At 22.6% G+C, this 20,570-nt stretch overlaps 3 protein-coding genes across 6 annotated transcripts in view; 1 reads left to right on the forward strand and 2 right to left on the reverse strand.

The window, feature by feature from the left end:
- Positions 1–1,539, reverse strand: part of LOC117176981 (syntaxin-1A-like) — a 44,448-nt gene extending 42,909 nt beyond the window's left edge. For 2 of the 4 annotated variants that reach the window (XM_033367607.1, XM_033367454.1), the window contains exons 1-2: positions 1,342–1,539; positions 1,168–1,269 (exon numbers count right to left, since the gene is read on the reverse strand). In XM_033367607.1, the coding sequence (XP_033223498.1) occupies positions 1,168–1,269; positions 1,342–1,374 (135 nt within the window). In that variant the 5' untranslated portion in view covers positions 1,375–1,539. Of the gene's footprint in view, positions 1–1,163; positions 1,270–1,341 lie in introns of all 4 variants that reach the window. The other 2 variants (XM_033367531.1, XM_033367681.1) reach the window with 2 other exon arrangements.
- Positions 1–20,570, forward strand: part of LOC117177355 (condensin-2 complex subunit D3-like) — a 54,977-nt gene that overhangs the window by 32,942 nt on the left and 1,465 nt on the right. Inside the window, exon 6 of the mRNA XM_033368022.1 lies at positions 8,468–8,656. The gene's annotated coding sequence lies outside the window, so the exon portion shown is untranslated. The remainder of the gene's footprint in view (positions 1–8,467; positions 8,657–20,570) is intronic.
- LOC117177214 (ankyrin repeat domain-containing protein 29-like) overlaps positions 8,142–20,570 on the reverse strand; it is a 52,392-nt gene continuing 39,963 nt past the window's right edge. Inside the window, exons 8-9 of the mRNA XM_033367802.1 lie at positions 14,621–14,716; positions 8,142–8,626 (exon numbers count right to left, since the gene is read on the reverse strand). Of these exons, the coding sequence (XP_033223693.1) occupies positions 8,429–8,626; positions 14,621–14,716 (294 nt within the window). The 3' untranslated portion in view covers positions 8,142–8,428. The remainder of the gene's footprint in view (positions 8,627–14,620; positions 14,717–20,570) is intronic.

Genomic DNA, 20,570 nt, shown 5'->3' on the forward strand with positions numbered 1-20,570 from the left:
ACTTTATTGTACTCTAATACATTTTCCAAAATTTCAGCTCGATATTTTATTTATAAAAAAAGTTCTTAGGTTTAAAAAAACATTCAGTGAACTGAAAAAGTGCGGACGGTAATATAGGTATTTAGCTGTGTCACATGCCCTTAAAAGGATACAAATGGAATTATCGATCTGACCGACTCGAAGATCGTAAGACGACAGACTGTTGTCAGTAGACGGAGATAGAAAGTACCGCCACGTTCACTGTAGAGGTCTCTAGCATACAGGCACACACGCGATAGATTGCATACATGCATACCACGACACATTTTCGTAACAACAGTGTGTATGTAAAATTGTTAATTAAAAAAAAAAAAATTAAAAAAATTCGATTGAGGCGCGTATTTTTAAATTTATTTTTTAAAGAAATCTGTGAACAATTCTTGTTTATTTAAATTCAACTAATAATTTTAAAAACTTCAAACATTAAAAAATATGTTGTTTTTTATTTAAAATATTTTATTATTGTATTTTTAGATTGACAATCAAAATTATAACAATCGGCTAATTTTTAAATGATTAAAAGAAATGTGACTAATTTAGAATTTTTACAAAGGCAAACAAATTTTATTCAATTTTCAATTTATATTATTGTTCGCTAGCAGAAAGTGTACATGAATGATACAGTTTTGAGTGCCTCAGTCTCAAAATTTTTAGTGTTTATGGTCTTAAGTTGGTAAGTTTGGATTTTACAGGTTTTAATTTTAAAAAGTTGATTTCTAACTCTTAATTTTTAATTATTCAAACAAATTTTAAATAAATTTCCAAAAGCTTCACCAATTTTAAATTCAAAGCGATTGAAGTTGAATAATTTTGACTTAAGTATGTTATAAATCGAATAATTGTGCAATTTCAAAATTGAAATTATAATCAAAAGCCTTGATACTTAAAAAATTTAAACTCTAAAATTAGAACTTTCAAAATTTATAAATGTTGAGTTAAAGCTTTAGAATTTTAACAATTTCAAATACAAAATCTATCCAATCAATCACTTTTAATGTTTTTATAAAATCTCTGCATATAAAAATTCGCCATAATTTTTATAACCAGTAGAATCTTTTTTTTTAATTTTAAATGTTAAAAAAAACGAAGAGAAGATAATAAACGATTCAAAAAATTTGTATTACCTACATCTTCGAGAACTTGATTCAGCTTTTTGTCCTGGCGAATTTGAATTTGCATATCCTGCAGAAAAGAATTGCTTCTCTGAAGAAAAGAATTACGCCTCTGCTTCTAAATAAAAAAATATTTAAGTATATATTTTCTATTTATCCAATTAAACAAAAGTTAAAATAAAATACAAACGGCACACAAATCTGGCATCCGATCGCGAATCATATCTGCGAAGCGGCAGCAAACTGAAGGAAAAATCAACAAGTATCTTTGTTATCACACTTATCAGTTCGCAGGTGATGCTTGATAATTTTTATCCGTTTCGTCATCGACCTTTAAAGTTGCATTTTTCGCTCTGTTCTCATTTGCGAGTGAACAGTCGTTCACAAGACGCGAATTGACACACTTCTTGATTTGCAAGACGAAAAATGACTAGCATAATAAATTGAAAAGAAAATAATGAATACAAAGTGCAGGTTCTTGAGAAAAAAAGATGTTTCGCCTTGGAAGTATTTATAATGGATCTGTAATTAACAGAGCTTCGACAAAGTTACTTGAGTCACTTGTAGTTACTTTTTTTTTCAAGAAACTTTTTAGTCACTTTTTAAATAATTTTATTTTTATATTTTATTTAAAAAAAATAAAAATGTCATTAATAATCATTAGTAATCTACAATAATTATTTATGTATAATCCTGTATTTATAAAAGTAGATTTATATTGTTGTGTTTGGCTACTTTTTTGTTGGTGTGAAATTAATTTTTTTAACTGAAAATTTAACCATTCTATTTTTGGTTGAAAAAGAACCGTTATCAATGGAAAATTCAAGTATTTCGTTCGAAATTTATTTATTTTGTTGAAAATCCCTAGTTTGTTCAAAATATTCTCTCTTTTGACAAAAAAAAATTATAGTTAAAAAATTCAACTTATGTTGAAAAAATTAAAGTATTTTTTGGCTAAAGAATCAACTACTACATTTTTCGTTCGTAATTAATATTTTTCGGAATGAAAATTTAATTATCTGGTCAAAAGTTAAATTCGTTTATTACAAATTAATTTTTGTTGTTGAAAACAGCTGTTTGGCTAAAAATGAATTTTTTTATTGAAAATTTAACGATTACAGTTGAAACTTGAACTATTTTGTTGAAAATTCGAATTTTTTTGTTGAAAATTAATTTTTTTTTTAACTGAGAATGTAAATAACTATTTCAATTGAATATTCCATCGTTTTAGTTGAAGATTCATCTCTTTGCCTGAATATTAGTTTTTGAAATGGAAATTTTAGTAATCAGTTTTTGGGTAACAATTTACCCTTCTTAGTTGAAACTTCGTGTATTTTGTTGGAAATTTGTCTTTTTGGCAGAAATTATTCTTCTGAAATAAAAATTTATCTTTTTGGTTAGAAAATTAACTATTCCAGTTAAAGATTCATCATTTCAATTTTTAATTAATCTTTTTTAGTTTAAAATTCAACTGTTACATTTTTGGTAGATAATTTTGCCCTTTTTAGTTGAAAATTTGCCTTTTATTTAAAAATTCTACTCTTTCGTTGAAAATGCATGTGTATTTTGTTAATAAATCGTCCTTTTTGATAGAAAAATTAATCTTCTTGTTTAAAAATTCATCTTTTTTCTTTTCTAATTGAAGTATTCCAGGTAAATATTTATCAGTTTATTTGAAAATGTATCTTGTTTGTTGAAAATCCCACTATTTCAGTTGAAAGTTTATAACTTTAGTCGAAAATTCATCAATTTTATTTTAAAATCCAACTGTGTTTTTGAAAATTGTGTTTTTTGGTTCAAAGTTTTTCTTACGTTTTGGTAGAAATTAATCTTTTTGCTTGAAAAATTGACTTTTTTATTAAAAAATTCGACTCTTTTGTTGAAACTGCATGTGTATTTTGTTAATAAATGGTCCTTTTTGATAAAAAACTTTTCTTGTTTAAAAATTCATCTTTTTTGTTTCAAATTCAAGTATTCCATTTTAATATTCATCATTTTGTTTGAAATTTGATCTTTTTTGTTGAAAATTCCACTATTTCGCTTGAAAGTTCATAATTTCAGTCGAAAATTCATCAATTTTATTTAAAATTCCAACTTTGCTTTTTTTTACTTTTTGGTGAGAAATTAATCTGCTTTTTTGAAAATTCATCTTTTTGATTTGACTATTCAACTATTTTAAGTTTCGGAATTGTTTCGAGTGCGTGCTTAATTTTTTTAAATTTGCAACATAAAATTGAATAACGATGATTCCTTATTTGCAAAAGTAGCTTTATGTCATTGTAATTAACTATTTTGTTGAAAATTCGTTTGTTTTTTTTTTGTTTCAAATTAGTTTTTTAACTGAATCTTTAACTACTCTAAAATATTATTCTTTTATTAAAATTTATGAAAATATTATTATTTTATCATTATTCTAAAATTCAACGATTAGTTTTCAGAAAAAAGTGGATGAACATTAACCGCTTTTAGTTGAAAAATTATGTATCTTGTTGCTAATTCGTTCTTTTAGGTAGAAAATTAATCTTCTTGACTAAAAATTCATTTTTTTTGCTTTAAAATTCAGAAGTTTGTTTGGAATTTTTTCTCTCTTGACTAAAAAATCTTTTTCAGTTGGAAATTCAATTCATTTGGAAAATTTTGTTTTTATCCAACAATCAATTATTTGTTTGAAAAGTCATGTGTTTTGGGCAAAAATCATCTTTTTAGTAGAAAATTCAACTCTTCAGTTGAAAATTTAGCTTTCTTGATCGAAAATTAACTTTTTTGTCAGAAAGCCATCTTTTTATGACAAAAATTTCATTTTTTGTTGTTGTTAAAAATGAAATTGTTATAGTTGAAAGTTAATGATCTGTTTTGGTTGAGGATGCAACTATTTTATTAAAAATTAGTTTTTTTGGTTGAAGATTCATAATTTAATTGAAAGGTGATCTATGTTTGAAAAATTCGTGTTTTTTTATAGAAAATTAATCTTTTTGGTTGAAAAGTCATCTATTTGTTTAAAAATTTTATTATTTGGTTAAAACTTTTATGATTTTACTAAAATATCAAATTTTTTGTTGAAAATAATTTTTTTTTTTTAAATCATAAGTTTAATTTGAAATTCATATATTTTGTTGAAAAGTTTTTTTTTTCCTTGTTTGAAAATTAATTTTTTAAAATCGAAGCTTAACTATTCCGTCTTTGGTCGGAAATTAAAATTTTTGGTTCAAAAATCAACTATTTAATTGTAAATTTAACTGCTTTGGTAGAAATTTAATCTTTTTTCGTTAAAAGTGCAAAATTTTGGTTAAAAATTATTTTTAATGTTGTTAAAGGTTCATAATTTTAGTTGAAAATTTATTCCTTTGCCTCAAAATTTAACTATGTTGTTTGAAATTCGTTTTTCTTGGTTAAAAATTAATTTTTTTAACTGAGAATTTATCGGTGTTTAGTTATAACCTCATCTATTTGGTTAAAAAGTCATATATTTTGAAAAAAATTCGTCTTTTTTGTAAAAAATAAATCTTTTTTAGTTGAAAATTTAGCTTTCTTGATCGAAAATTAACTTTTTTATTTGAAATTCACCTTTTAGATGACACAAATTTCATCTTTTTTTGGTTCAAAATGCAATCGTCACACATTAATTTTTTTGGTTGATGATTTATAATTTTTATAAATTTTCAACCAAAAAAATTAATGTGTGACAATTGCATTTTGAACAAAAAAAAAATGAAATTTGTTTCATCTAAAAGGTGAATTTCAAATAAACAAGTTAATTTTCGGTCAAGAAAGCTAAATTTTCAACTAAAAAAGATTTATTTTTTACAAAAAAGAAGACGAATTTTTTTTCAAAATATATGACTTTTTAAGCAAATTTTTTTGGTTGATGATTTATAATTTTTATAAATCTTCAACCAGAAAAAATTAATGTGTGACAATTCCATTTTTAACCAAACAAAGATGAAATTTGTGTCAACTAAGAGGGGAATTTCATTTTTGATTGAAAATTTATCTGTGTTTAGTAATAGCTTCCACTATTTGGTTGAAAAATTATTTACTTTGAGAAATGTTTTTTTTTTTTTTTGTAAAAAATCAATCTTTTTTTAGTTGAAAATTTAGCTTTCTTGATCGAAAATTAACTTTTTTGTTTGAAATTCACCTTCAAGATGACAAAAATTATATATTTTTTGGTTAAAAATGCAATTGTTATTGTTAATCTATTTTCTTGAAAATTCTTTTTTCTTGATTGAAAATTAATATTTTGAAAAAAAGCCGACTATTTTATTAACAATTTATCTGTTTTGCTAGAAATTCCATATTTTTCAGAAAATTAATCTTTTTGGTTGAAAATTCATCTGTTTGATAATTTATTTAAATTATTTTATTGAAAATTCAACTTTTTTTGTTAAAAATTCTTCTTTTTTGCTTGAAAGTAGATCAGTGTGTGGCAGTCCTGAAAATAAATAATTAATAACGGTATTGAGAATAAAAACTCATTTATTGCAAGAGGTTCAGAATAAATAACGATATATAAAATTCCATTAGTTTCCTACTAAATATACATAATTTATATATAACATTGTAACGATAATAGATTCTCTAGATTCGAAATATTAGGAAGACTCACAAAATACTCGAGCTAAGGTACTAAAAATAATCGTTCTTTTATCTAATATCTTCATAAATTATTTTATAAGAAACTAGAACGATAAAATGCTAAGCTTTCATCATTTTTTAGGCCCCTTCTAGATTCTAACATTCTGTTTTTTTTAATCACACAATCTTATGCATCGAATTGTAAATTCTAAGTCCTCTTATGCCGCATTTTGTTTCGGTCCACTCTAAGGCATTTCTGTCAGTCTTATAAAATTTGTAATTTTCTCTTTTTTTAACAATTGACGGTGCCTTTCGATGCTCAACTCAGATTGCAAATACTGAATGGTACAACCTCTTTTTTTTAATAAAAAAAAATCTTTACATTTTCTACGAGTTTTGGGCGGAAAGATTAAGTTCAGAGGCTTTAAATTTACATTAACTCCTATTTTCTAGTCTCTTATTTACAATAAGAATCATCTTGGCAACTTTGAAATACTTTCAAAAACTGAATTCTTATCTTAATTTGAAGAAAGAAGAAGAATTTTGCACCCTAGGGCGCACGTTTTTTTTAAATAGGGGAAAGTTCTAATCTCAGTTCCGCGAAAATTCAAAAATGAATACATTTTTTTTTAGTACAAATTAGGAATAAAAGTTTCTGATTTATTGATAAAATAAAAGGGAAGTGGATGGAATTTTTTGAATTAAATTTTTTTTTAAATTCGTTCATTATGAATAGAAAAATTTCATGTTTAACGTGCTGGTCAGTTTTCATTATTTGAAAATTTACCTGACTTTTTGGTAGAAAATTATTTTTCTTGTATGAAAATTCATATGATTATAAATTTACTTCGTTCTTTGAAAGTTTAACTATTTTGTTAAAAATTCGTTTTTTCGTGACTCAAAACAATTTATTTAGTTGAAAATTCAACTATTTTGTATAAAATTTCATCAGTTTTTTTCATTTAAAATGTTTTTAATTACAAATTTAACTAGTCCACTCTTGGTTGACAACATTTTTATTTAGTTGAAAATTCGTTTCTTTAGATTAAAATTAACCTATTTTGTTAACAATTCTTCTTTCTTGTTGAAATTAAATTTTATTATTAAAAACGTATTTTTTTATTTAAAAATTAATGCATTTTGTTCAGAGTTAGTTTTATTTCTAGTAGAAAGTTTATTTTTGGGGTTTAAAAAATGTAGTTTTTTATAAATTTGTTGGAAGTTTTCAACCAAAAAACAACAAATTTATAAAAAACCTTAATTTTTAAACTAAAAAAATTAATTTTCCTCTAGAAATAAAACGAACTCTTAACAGAATACAACAATTTTTAACTAATAAAAGTACATTTTGAATATAAAATGGAATAGTTACATTTTCAGTTAAAAAAATTATATTTTAAGACAAAATTTTGTCTTTACTAAATACGTGGATATAAGTTAACAAAATAAGTGGACTAGTTAAATTTTTAATTACAGCATTTTCAAAAATGAAAGAAGTCAAAAAAGAATTTTCAACAAAATAGGGTAATTGCAAACAATATAAAAAAATTTTTAACAAAAAGTGGACTAGTTAAATTGAAAAACTTAGCTCGTTGAAAATATCCTTTTTTACACGAAAATTGTTTTATTTGGTTAAAAGTTTGTGCTATTTCTTGTAAAAAATTAATTTTCTTGTTGGAAAATTTGATTTTTTTGGTTAAAAATTAATTTCTTCATTTGAAAATTCGATTTTTTTGGTTGAAATTTAGTTTTTTTCACTGAAAGTTTAACTATTTCATTTTTTGTTGCATTATTTTTTTAATTGAAAATTCTTCTTTTTTTTTTATTTGACAATTGAAATATTTTAAAAATATAGAATGTATAGAAAATAGCTACAATTTCAGTTTAAAACAGTTAATTAAAAAAAAAAAGGAATTTCATTCAAAATAGAATTTTCAACAAAATATGGTAATTGTAAACTTAGAAACAAATTTTCAAATTAAAAAAAATTTTTTTTAACAAAAAGTGGACTAGTTAAATTGAAAAACTTAGCTACTTGAAAATATCCTTTTTCATATAAAAATTTATGTATTTGGTTAAAAGTTCGTCTTATTTCTAGTAGAAAATAAATTTTCTTGTTGGAAATTTTTGATTTTTTTGGTTGTAAATTATGTGTCTTTCTTTTTTTTTTAACTGAAAATTGATTTTATTATTTAAAAATTCAACTATTTTGTTGAAAATTCATTTTTCATTGGTTAAAAATTAGGGCTTTTTTGCTGAAAATTTAACTATTTTTTTTTTTAATGTATCTTTATTATTTAAAAATTAAACTAATGTAAAAAATACTTAAAACATGTATGAAAACCAATTCCTTCAGTCGTAATATTATATATTATATCAAATATAGAATATTTAATTTTATCTTCTCAAACCAAATGACTCTCAATCTTTATTTTATATATAAACTATGAACTTTTATTATTAATTTGTATAAAAAAAAGCATTTTTCATTACTTAAATTTGAATTTTCGCGGAACTGTGACTAGAACAGCTAGCGCTATCGGCTAAAATTGGCGCATGCGTGGAAAAATAATCTCCACTACGCATGCCCATGAATAACAAAAAACGCTAGAAAACGTGCGCCCTAGGGCGAAAAAGTGTGACAAGTTTAATTAAGTCTTCTTCTTGGTGAAATTTTCCTTCAATATATCTTTTTTTTTGTATTAACGCGAGGCGGTTCTCTGCCTTACTTTTTCTTTCAGATAATTAGCGACCTGATTTTGGGAGTGTCTGATGGCAAATTGAAGAGGCGTGAGACCTTCCTGGTTCATCAAAAGGGGATCAGCACCAGCTCCAACGAGTTGTCTTGCTACTGCCATGTGCCCTATTAAAGCGGCTGCGTGAAGAGCACTTTCGCCATTCTAAAATCAAGAAGAAAATAATATTTTTAGGTAGGAAAAATTAGGAAATCCGTTCAAGAATAATTAGGACACTTTTCTTTAAAGAAATTAAATATTTTGCTACTTTTTCGTAGAAAAAAATTGCAATAAAAACACTATTTTCAACCAAAAAATACGAATTTTCAACCAAAAAGATTAATGTTCTACCAAAAAAGACAAATTTTCAACGAAATAGTTTGAACAATGAATGCTATGTTAGGTTTGATTTTATTTGATTAATTTTTATTTATTTTTTTTTTCGTTTTTAACAATTTTTAACTAAATAGTTGAGTTTAATTAAAAGTATAATTTTTCTACAAAACAGTTTAATTTTGTACCAAACAGTTGGATTTTCAAGACAAAAAGATTAATGTTTCAGTAAAAAAATAGGAATTTTCTATTTGAGAATATGAATTTTGAACAAAAAAATTCGTTTTCAACCAATCACTTAAATTGTTATATTTAAATTTCCAGTTAAAAACTTAATAGTAAACAAAAAAAATGCAAATTTTCAACTAATATTATCAATCTTTAACCAAAACAATGAACTTTTAAGAAAGTAGTTCAACTTTCAACTTAAAAAGATTAAATTTTAAAGAAAACTGTGATAGTTGATATTTCAACAAAAAATTGTTTGAATTAAAAATAAAAATATATTTGAATCCTAAAAAGGTATTCATTTTTTTGAATATTTAAAAATTTCAACGAAATACATAAATTTTTTATGATAAAGTGAAATTGTCTAAACAAATTATTGAATTTTCGATTCAACAAATTAAACAATTTTTCTCTAAGACAGTTGAATTATCAACAAAAGAATATTAATTTTTAACAAAATATTTGAATCCTGAACTAATATAGATTAATTTTTAACGAAACAATTTAATTTTCAATCCAGTGGTATGATTTCTTAACAAAATTATTGAATTTTCAACAGAATACCACAATTTTCCACCAAATAGTGAACTATCCTGCGAAATCATTGAATTTTTAAGCCGAAAGGATAATAAAAAAATTTAATTTTCAAACAAAAAGTTTCATTTTTCACCAAGAGTTATGGCTTTTCATCCACTTTTTCTAATTTTCTACAAAATACGCCAATTTTCCACCAAATAGTTCAATTTTCTACCCATTTTTGATTTTTTAAGCAAAAAAAAAGCAAAATAAAAAAAGTGGGAAACTTTGTTTTCTCTCATATTTTCGATTATACAAAAATGATCGAAGAAATATTTACTTCATGATCTCCTTGATTTTTTAAAGTTTTATTTATCAATCAAGTTGTTGAAATATCAAGCCAAAAATAAATTTTTTAAAGGAAACAGTTAAGTTTTCAACCAAGAAGTATGACTTTTTAACAAAATTGTTGAATTTTAAATTATATATAACAATTTTCCACCAAATAGTTAAATTTTCTACCAAATTGTTGAATTTTTGAAGCAAAAACACGTGCTTTCAAGAAAACAGTTGAATATTTAACCAAATAGTTAAATTTTCGACCAAAAATATGAATTTTCAACCAAGAAAATTAATTTTGTACCAAAAAGATGAATTCTTTTTTAAAAATTGAGAAATTTTTCAATTAAATAGTTTAAACAATGGTTGCGATGTTAGTTTATATCTTATTTGATTAATTTTTAGTTGAAATTTCTTTCATTTCTACCATTTCTTAGAAAAATAGTTGAATTTTTAAAACAAAAGTATCACTTTTTAATAAAAAAATGGAGCGTTTGAGGACAATTACAGGGTGGCTGCTGGACCGGGAAAAACCGGGAAATGACCTTGAATTTATTTTTTGACCGGGGGTTTTACAAATTTTTTGAAAAAAAAATCCGTCCAACATAGATTTCAGCCGTTTTTTAAATAATTAGGTAAATTGTGATCTGTTTCAATTATGATAGCGTATTTGAATTAAAAGAATTTCAAAATGTAGTTTTAAAGACTTAAGTAATTAAAAATTAGAACCGTTTAAAATAGAAGATTTTTGAAAACAAACATTTTTAGTTGATCAACTGTGAATATGAATTAATTTATGATTTTTAAATTTGAATTTCCCTCAAAAATTTAAACTTTATAAACTATTTTTAGTTTTACAATAACTTTTAAATAATATATTTATGATCAAAGGCTTTTATTGAATTGCAGTCTAAAATATTCCATTTTTAAGCCACGTAATTTTAAATTTTTCATTTTAAAAAAAGAACAGTTTCTTAATATTTACTTAATATTTAAGTTAACTTCTTAAATTTTGATGTACAAATAACAATTAAACGCCTATTATTTTTGGAAAAAATCGAGTAAGTTGAAGAAATATTTAGAAGTTTTGACAAAAATAATTCAAAATCAATTAAAAATTGGAAATGATTTCAAATAATTTAAACGAAGTGTCTACGTGTACCGATAAAGCCCAGCTGTTCTGTCCAAAATTTCGGTGCAAATATTCCACGGCCTAATTTGAAACGAAATATAGATTTTGGCAGATTTCGAACATGAAATTTAGAAGCTTTTTAATAATAACATTTTTTAAGATTGCTAGGAAAATTGAAAATAATTTTTTTTAATTATTTGAAATTCGAATAATTTTAAAAGATATTTAGAAGTTGTGAAAAACTTTTAATAATATTTCTGAATTTGAAAAAATTCGAAACAACATGTAGATGTTTCAAGATCTTGAAATAGAATTTCGAAGCATTTCAAGGATTTTTAAACTATTTAAAATAAAAATAATTTAACATAATTTAAGCAAAGATTTTTCAATCTTTTACAAATTTATAATTGGAACAAGAATTTATTCAGAATAATAACCAAGATTTTCAAATTTTAACAAGTTCCGAGCTAGCACTCAAAATTTTCGAAAAGGAACAAAAATTTGAAATCGAACAGGAAATTTTTCCAATGAATTTTAATTCTGAGTTGAATCTGAGAATTTTCCAATTTTAATCAATTCTTAATTGAAACTGGTATTTATCCAAAATAATGATAATTCTTCTTGGAACAGGGAATGTGAAAATATAAATAAATTTCGAGCTGGAACAGGGATTTTTTTTATTAGAATGAATTCTAATTCTATGTTGATACATGACATTTTTGAGAAAAATTAAAATTATGAATTGGAACAGGGAATTTTACAAAAATTCGAATTCTTTTTTGGAAACGGACAATTTTCGAAAATTATTAAAATTTCGGATTTGAACAAGGAATTTTCAATTTTTAACCAATTCTGAGTTGGAACTGGAATTTATCCAGAAGAATAACAATTCTCAATGGAAAATTGAATTTTTCCAACAAAATTATTGTTCTGTGTTGTAACGAGGTATTTTCGAAAAAATTAAATTATGAACTGGAGCAGGAAATTTTTCCAAAAAGTTATAATTCTTACAATTAGCTTAAATGGAAAATTTTCGAAAAGAATTTAAATTCTGGATTTAAATAGGAAATTTTGTTAACAGAATTAAAATTCCGAAATTAAATAGGGATTTTTCAATTTTTAACCAATTCTGAGCTGGAATTAGAATTTAAAATGGCTTAAAATGCATTTGAATACAAAATTGCTGAATGAAACAAATTTTATAATTCAATTTTCGAAGTTTAAAATTCAAGAGTTTCACGCTGAATTATTTCTCTTTAACAAAAAATTAATTTTCTACAAAACTATTTCACTTTGTACCAAATAGTTCAGTTTTATAGCAAGTTTTAGAATTTTCAAGCCAAACAAGGAAATTTTTCCTTAAAAAAAATTGAATTTTCGACCTGAGAATGTTAATGTACAAAAAAAAGTTAATTTGCAATTAATCAGTTGAATTTTCAACAAAACAGTTGCATGTTTAGCCAAGAAGTGAGTTTTTAACAAAATTGTTAAATCTTCTACCAAATTATTGAATTTTTAGTAACAACTATTTTCAGAATTTTTGTATTTTGCTGAAAATTCATTTGTTTTTGATATTTTTGTTTCTTGAAACTTAATTTTTAAACTGCAAATGTAACTATTTGGTTGAAAATTTAACTGATTAATTGTAAATAATGTTAATTCTTGTTAATTCATATTCTCGGGTGGTAAATTCAACTTTTGGCTGAAAAATGATATTTTCGTGTTGAAAATTCAATTGCTTTGCAGAAAATTTGTCTTTCTTGGCTGAATTCAACCGTTTTTAGATTTAGGACTCAAATTTTTTGGGTAGAAATATCAACTGTTACGTTTTTAATTAAAAATTAACTTTTTTGGTTAAAAATTTAAATATTTTAATTTTGGTTATAAACTGATCTTTTTTAGTTAAAAATTAATTTTTTTTTAGTTGTCGATCCATCATTTTCGTGGAAAATTAATCTCTTTAGATAAAAATAAACTATTATGTTGAAAATTAAATTAATTGGTTAAAAGTTGAAGTGTTTTGTTAAAATATAATTTTTTTATTGAAGATTCATCTCTGTGGTTGAAATTTTTTCTAATTCTTAAAAATTAACTTTTTAATTGCAATTTCGTGCCAAATTTAATCTTTGTTTAATTAATATTAATCTGTTTTTGTTGAATATTTTACTATTTTGTGGATAATCCTTTTTTTTTAAACTGAAAATATAACTATCTGATTTTTGGTGGAAAATCGATATTTTTTAGTTAAAAATGCAACTAATTGATTGAAAATTAATGTATTTTATTGAAATTTAACTTTTCCGGTAGAAAATTAATTTTCTTGGTAGAATATTCAGCTGTTTAATAATAATAAAAAAGAACTAACCGGTTAAAAACATTTATTTGATAAAAATATTTAATTATTGTATTTTTAATAAATAAATGTTCTGTCGGGAATATTATTATTCAGACATTTTTATGATCGGGAATATTATAAACTGTTTGGAAATTTTATAATTAGGGATTTTTATATTTCAGCAATTTTATAATTTCGAGAATTTCCTATTTCAAATATTTTCTTTTACGGTGATTTTACAGTGTTGGGAATTTTATTTTTTGAAATTTTTCAGTACTAAAATTTCAAGGGATTTCAAAAGGTTTCAAAGGATTTTAAGGTAGTTTGGAAACTCTCATGATATTTTGGAAGGTTTCAAGATAATAAAAAAATGTTTTCAGATTGCCGGGAATATTTTTAATGATTTTTTTATGTTGATAAAATAATTCCAAGAAATAATTTAAAAAGAGTTGAAAAGATTTCTCAACATTTTAGGAATAATTCGATTCATTAAAAAAAAATGTTGCACTTTTAGAAATTTTAAAGAGAATAACAATATTTTATATTGTAGCTTTGAAAGATTTCCAAATAATTTAGAAAATATTTTGAAATATCTTTCAAATTTTTACAAGTCCTAAATATATTTTAAACATACACGAATTTTTCCTAAGATTTTATAAAATCCTGTGAAATAAAAAACGTTCTTACAAATATTTTTGGATTAAAAACAAACTTAAAAAGTTAATAATTATTGGACACTTTTATTTTATATTAGACATTATATTCCCCTCAAATTACAGTTTGGTTAAATTTTTTTTCCTTCTTGATTGAAAATTTTTTTTTAATAATTGAAATATTTCGTCGAAAATTCATCTTGTTTTTAGTAGACAATTCAACTAATCAATTATATTTTTGTTTTGAAACCGGTAATCGTTGATATGAAAAGAAAAATTTTTGGAAATTAATTTTATTTCTTATTTATAAAATGGGCATTTAAAAAAAAAGTGTAGAAATATAATTTTAAGTTTGGAACAGGGAATTGTAGTAAAGAATTATAATTTTTACTTTAGGATCAAAAAGAATATTTAAATTCAAAAGAAAGGAAATTGAAAAAAAATCCCTGTTTATATTCAGAATTATAATTCTTTTCCAAAATTCTCTGTTACAAATCAGAAATGATTTAAATAATTGGAACACTTTTAAATTGACCGGGAAAAATTAACAGTTGCCAGGAAAAAAAATCGGAAAATGACCAGGAATGATAATTAAAATTAAAATTTTCTACTTTAATTCTTACCGGAAGAATGCCGAGGGATGGTCGATATTTTAGTAGTTCTCCAATCACTGCAGAGTGGCCTTTATGTGCCGCTTTAAAGAGGGGCGTTGCACCATCCTGAAAGCAAACATATTTTTTTATTATATGCAGAAAACATCAAAATTTAAATAATTTTTAATTTGAAAAGTTCCAAATCGATGAATTAAAAAAATAATCAAAAATGTAAGGCAATTTCAATGATAAAACTTTAAAAATTTGAAGGTTTCAAATTGAAGGACATATTTCAAAATAGAATTTTTAATTGAAACATTCAAAATGGTTTCGTTTCTTTGAATCTTAAAATTATAGAATTTATCATTTGTTGGAAACCCTTAATATTTATGTGGTTTTAAATTGATTTTTTTTTTTAATTTTAATTTATTTCATCGAATTTATGGTTGGAAATTCCTTTAAAAATTTAAATATTTGGTTAAAAATTAATGTATTTTAATCAAATGTAATCTTTTTCTGGTAGAAAATTAATCCTCTTGATTGAAAATTTATGTTTTTGGTTGAAAATGAGTTTTGTTTATTGAATTTTTTTACTGAGAATTTAATTATTTTGTTTTAGGTAGAAAATGTATCTGTATCAGGTGAAGATTCAAATTAGTTAAAACTTTATATTTTTCGTTAAAAATTCATTATTTTAGTTAAAAATGTAACTAATTTGTTTGAAATTCGTTTTTGGTTGAGAATTCATTTTTTGTTGTTAGAAATTTAACTATCATCTGGAAAATACTATTAAGAATTGAAATATTTGGTTGAAAAATCATGTAATTTGTTAAAAATTAATTCATTCTGATAGAAAATTAATCTGCCTAGTTGAAAATTTATGTTTTTCGTTGAAAATTGGCCATTTTGGTAGAAAACGAATTTTTTTAATTAAAAATTTCTCTATTTCTTACACAATTAAACTGATTTGTAGAAAATTCTTTTTTTATGGAAATTATTGCTCTTAAATAAAAATGTGATTACTCCCATTTTTAATTAAAAATTGATCTTTTTTAGTTAAAAAATTTAATTATTTAATTCAAATTGTTTAAAAATGAAAATGTATGAACAAAAATGGTTTTCTATTCAGTTGAAAATTTATGTAATTTCTTGAAAAATTCTTCTTTTTTGGTAGAAAATTAAACTTGGGTGAAGCTGAAATACTTTCTTAAAAAAAATCTTTTCTAATTGAAAATTTAACCATTTTATTGAAAATACTGATTGGTTGAAAATGAACTTTTTAGTTAAAAATAAACATTTTCTGGTTAAAAATTCATCAATTTGGTAAAAAAATGTAACTATTTGGTACAAAATTAAATTTTTTTGTAGAAAATTCGTATTTTTATTGGAAATGAACCCTCAGTAAAAATGTAACAACTCTATTTTTAGTTAAAATTGAATCTTTTTTAGTCAGGAAATAACTGATAGTTTTTCAAGTAAAAAATAAACTTAAATGTCTTGCCTTTAACCTTTGAAAGTTGAAAGGAATCGAAAAATAAATGATTAACAGTTGAAAATTGATGAAAGTTAAACGCTGAATAATTAAATTTTCAATTATTTTCATTTGTCAGCAGTATATTTTTCTATTGATGATAATTTAATAATTAATTTTCTTCAATTTTCAACTGTTTAAAATTAAAGTTTGAATTCTCTTCAATGTTTATTAGTTGAATTTCTTTCTTTTTTGTTTTAAATTAAACCAAATTAAATATTAAATTTGTTCCAAATCGAAGAAAACTAAATATTCAATTTTTGAAAATTAAATTTACAACTAATCAAATTGACCAAATTCAAAATTTAATTTTTAACTGTTGAAACTTGAAGAAAATTGAACAGTGAATTTACAACAGAAGATAATTCAAATTTTAAAAATAGAAAAAAGTTAATAATTCTATTATCAACAGTTTATTTTTCTATGGTTGATAATTTAATTATTAATTTACTTTAATGTTTAACAGTTGAAAATTAAAGTTTGAATCCTGTTCCATTTTTATCAATTGAATTTTCTTTATTTTTTGTTTACTATTTGACCAAAAGAAATATTAAATTATTTTAAATTGAAAAAAAACACAAAATATTCAATGTTTACAAATTGAGTTTACAACTGATAACATTGAAAAAAAAATGAAAATTGAATTTTTAACTATTCAAAACTAAAGACAATTGAAAAAATTGATAATTTAACTTTGGACAGAATAAAATTGATGATCATTAATAATTGAATCATCAACAGCAGAAAATTGAACATTAGAAAATTCTACTTTTTTCTTAGAAAATTCGTCTTTTTGACTTGAAAATTTAACAATTTGGTAGAAAATTCAATTGCTTGTACAAAATTAAGCTATTTGTAGAAAACAATTTTTATTTGCTATTAATTAACCCAAATGAAAATTTCACTACTCAATTTTGAGTTGAAGATTGATATTTTTTTGTACAAATTCAGCTTTTTAGTTTAAAATTTAGAACGATCAGGAAAAATAACAATTTAGTCAGGGATAATTGATACTTTTTCCAATAAAAAATAAACTTTCATGTCTTTTCTTCAACTTTTGAAAGTTAAAAATGATTCAAAATTGAATCATTAACAGTTGGAAATTTAGGAAAATTTAATAATCATTTTCTTCAATGCTCAGCAGTTGAAAATTAATTTTTTAACTATTAAATGTTCAGTTTTCTTTAATTTGGAACAATTGAATTTTCAACAGTTGAGTTTACGACTGTTGACAATTTAATTAGTAATTCTCTTTAATTTTCAACAATTGAATTGTCTGTTTTTATCAATTTGAAAGAATTGAATTTTCTTCAATTTACAACCGTTCAGTTTTCTAGTGTTGGTAATTCAATGATCAAATTTCTTTAATTTTCATTTGTTGAAAATGTAATGAACAATATTCTTCAATTTTTAACAGTTGAAGATTCAATTTTAACCATTGAATTTTCACTTTTCTTATATTTAAACCAATTGAATTTACAACAATTTAATTTTCAACAATTGAGAATTCAATAATCAATTTTCTTTAATTTTGAACTGTTGAAAATTCAATGCTCAATTATCTTCAATTTTCTACTGTTTATAATTTATAATTTAGTTTTCTTCGATTCTTAAAAAATTATAAATTTTTCTTTAATTTTTAACAATTGAATGTCTGTTTTGATCAATTAAAAAAAAATATATAATTTTTCTTTAATTTACAACCGTTCGATTTTCTACAGTTAGTAATTCAATGATAATTTTTTTTTAATTTTCAATTATTGAAAATTCAATGAACAATTTTCTTCAATTTTCAACAGTTGAACATTCAATGTTTAACTATTGAATTTTCACTTTTCTTCCATTTAAAACAATTGAATTTTGAACAGTTAAAAATTAAATGCTTAATTTTCTTCAGTTTTAAACAGTAGAAAATTAAATTTTTAAGAATTGAATTTTCATTTTTCTTCCGTTTACTAACGTTGAATTGTTAATAATTGAAAATTCAATGTTCTTCAATTTTCATCAGTTAATAATTCAATTCTCTACAGTTGAATTTTCTACTGTTCATAATTCAATTATTAATTTTCTTAAATTTTCAACAATTTGAAAATTCATTTATCAATTTTCTTTGAATTTCAACACTTGAAACTTAAATTTTGAATTCTCTCTCATTTTTAACAGCTGAACTCTCTTTGTTTTAAATTGAACAAATCTAAATGTTCAATTGTTGAAAATTGAATTTTCCACTGTTGAAAACAAACAAAAAGTGGAAGATTCAATTTTAATCAATTAAATTTTTATTTTTCTTCTATTTAAAACAACTGAATTTTCTTAAATTATCAACATTTAGCAATTCAATTTTCAAGAGTTGAATTTTCTGCTCTGGATGATTCAATTATTAAATATCTTCAATTTGTAACATTTGAAAAGTTAATTTTTTAAGTCTCTAAATAAAATTAATATTGAATTTTTGAAAGTTGAATTTTGAACTGTTGAAAATTTAGGAAAATTAATCATTATACTATCCATAGTGGAAAATTCAACAGTTTAAAATGAAAACGGAAGAAAATTGAATTTTTAATAGTTAAAAATTCAATTTTCTTTAATTTTTAACAGTTTAATTTTCTACTATTAATAATTCAATTGTAAATTTTCTTTAATTTTAAACAGTTGACAATTCAACGCTCAATTTTCTTTACTTTTCAACAGTTAAAACTTCAATTATTAACAACTGAATTTTCAGTTTTCTTCCATTTAAAAACATTACATTTTTAATAATTGAAAGTTCAATTATCTTCAAGTTTCAACAGTTAATAATTCATTTCTCAACATTTGAAAATTCAATGATTAATTTTCTTTAATTTTCAACATTTGAAAGTTAAATTTTGATTTTTCTTTAATTTTTAACAGTTGAATTCTCCTTATTTTAAATTGAATTTTCAACTGTTGAAAAGAAACAAAAAGTTAAAGATTGAATTTCTATCAATTAAATTTTTATAATTTTAAGTTTTCTTCCATTTAAATCAGTTGAATTTTCGCATTTGAAAATTAACTTTTCTTAAATTTTCAACAGTTAAATTTTCTGCTCTCGACAATTCATTTATTAACTATCTTGAATTTGTAACATTTGAAAAGTTAATTTTTTAGGTCTCTAAATTAAACTAAATATTCAATTTTTGAAAGTTGAATTTTCAACTGTTGAAAATTGAGAAAAATTAAACATTAAACTATCAATACTCGAAAATTAAACTCTTTAAAATTAAAATTGAATTTTTAATATTTGAAAATTAAATTTTCTACAATTTTCAACAGTTTAATTTTCTACTATTAATAATTCAATTATAAACTTTCTTTAATTTTGAACAGTTGACAATTCAACGCTCAATTTTCGTTAGTTTTTAACAGTTAAAACTTCAATTTTTAACCATTGAATTTTCAGTTTTCTTCCATTTAAAAACATTGCATTTTTAATAATTGAGAGGTCAATTATCTTCAATTTTCAACAGTTAAAAATTCAATCCTCAACATTTTAAAATTCAATTATTAATTTGAATTTAATTTTCAACATTTGAAACTTAAATTTGTAATTTTCTTTAATTTTTAACATTTGAATTCTCCTTATTTTAAATTGAACAAAACTAAATATTCAATTGTTGAAAATTGAATTTTCAACTGTTGAAAACAAACAAAAAGTGGAAGATTCAATTTTTAATAATTGAATTTTCATAGTTGAAAATTTAATTTTCTTAAATATTCAACAGTTGAATTTTCTGCTCTCGACAATTCAATTATTAACTATCTTAAATTTGCAAAATTTGAAAAGTTAATTTTTTAAGTCTCTAAATTAAACTAAATTTTCAATTTTTGAAAGTTGAATTTCCAACTGTAAAAATTGAGAAAAATTAATCATTAAACTATCAATACTCGAAAATTCAACTGTTGAAAATGAAAATTGATGAAAATTGATCATTGAATTTTTAATAGTTGAAAGTTCAATTATATTCAATTTTCAACAGTTAATAATTCAATTCTCGACTTTTGAAGATACAATTATTAATTTTCTTCAATTTTTAACATTTGAAAGTTAAATTTTGAATTTTCTTTAATTTTTAACAGTTGAATTCTCTTTATTTTAAATTGAACAAAACTAAATGTTCAATTGTTGAAAATTGAATTTTCAACTCTTGAAAATACACAAAAAGTTGAAGATTCAATTTCTATAAATTAAATTTTCTTTTTTCTTCCATTTTAAACAATTTAATTTTCTTAAATTATCAACATTTAATAATTCAATTTTCAACAGTTGAATTTTCTGCCCTGGAAGATTCAATTATTAAATGTCTTCAATTTGAAACATTTGAAAAGTTAATTTTTAAGTCTCTAAATAAAACTAAATATTCAATTTTTAGAAGTTGAATTTTGAACTGTTGAAAATTAAGGAAAATTAATCATTAAACTATCAATAGT

Source organism: Belonocnema kinseyi, chromosome 1 (genome assembly GCF_010883055.1).
Source record: "Belonocnema kinseyi isolate 2016_QV_RU_SX_M_011 chromosome 1, B_treatae_v1, whole genome shotgun sequence".
NCBI lineage: Eukaryota > Metazoa > Arthropoda > Insecta > Hymenoptera > Cynipidae > Belonocnema > Belonocnema kinseyi.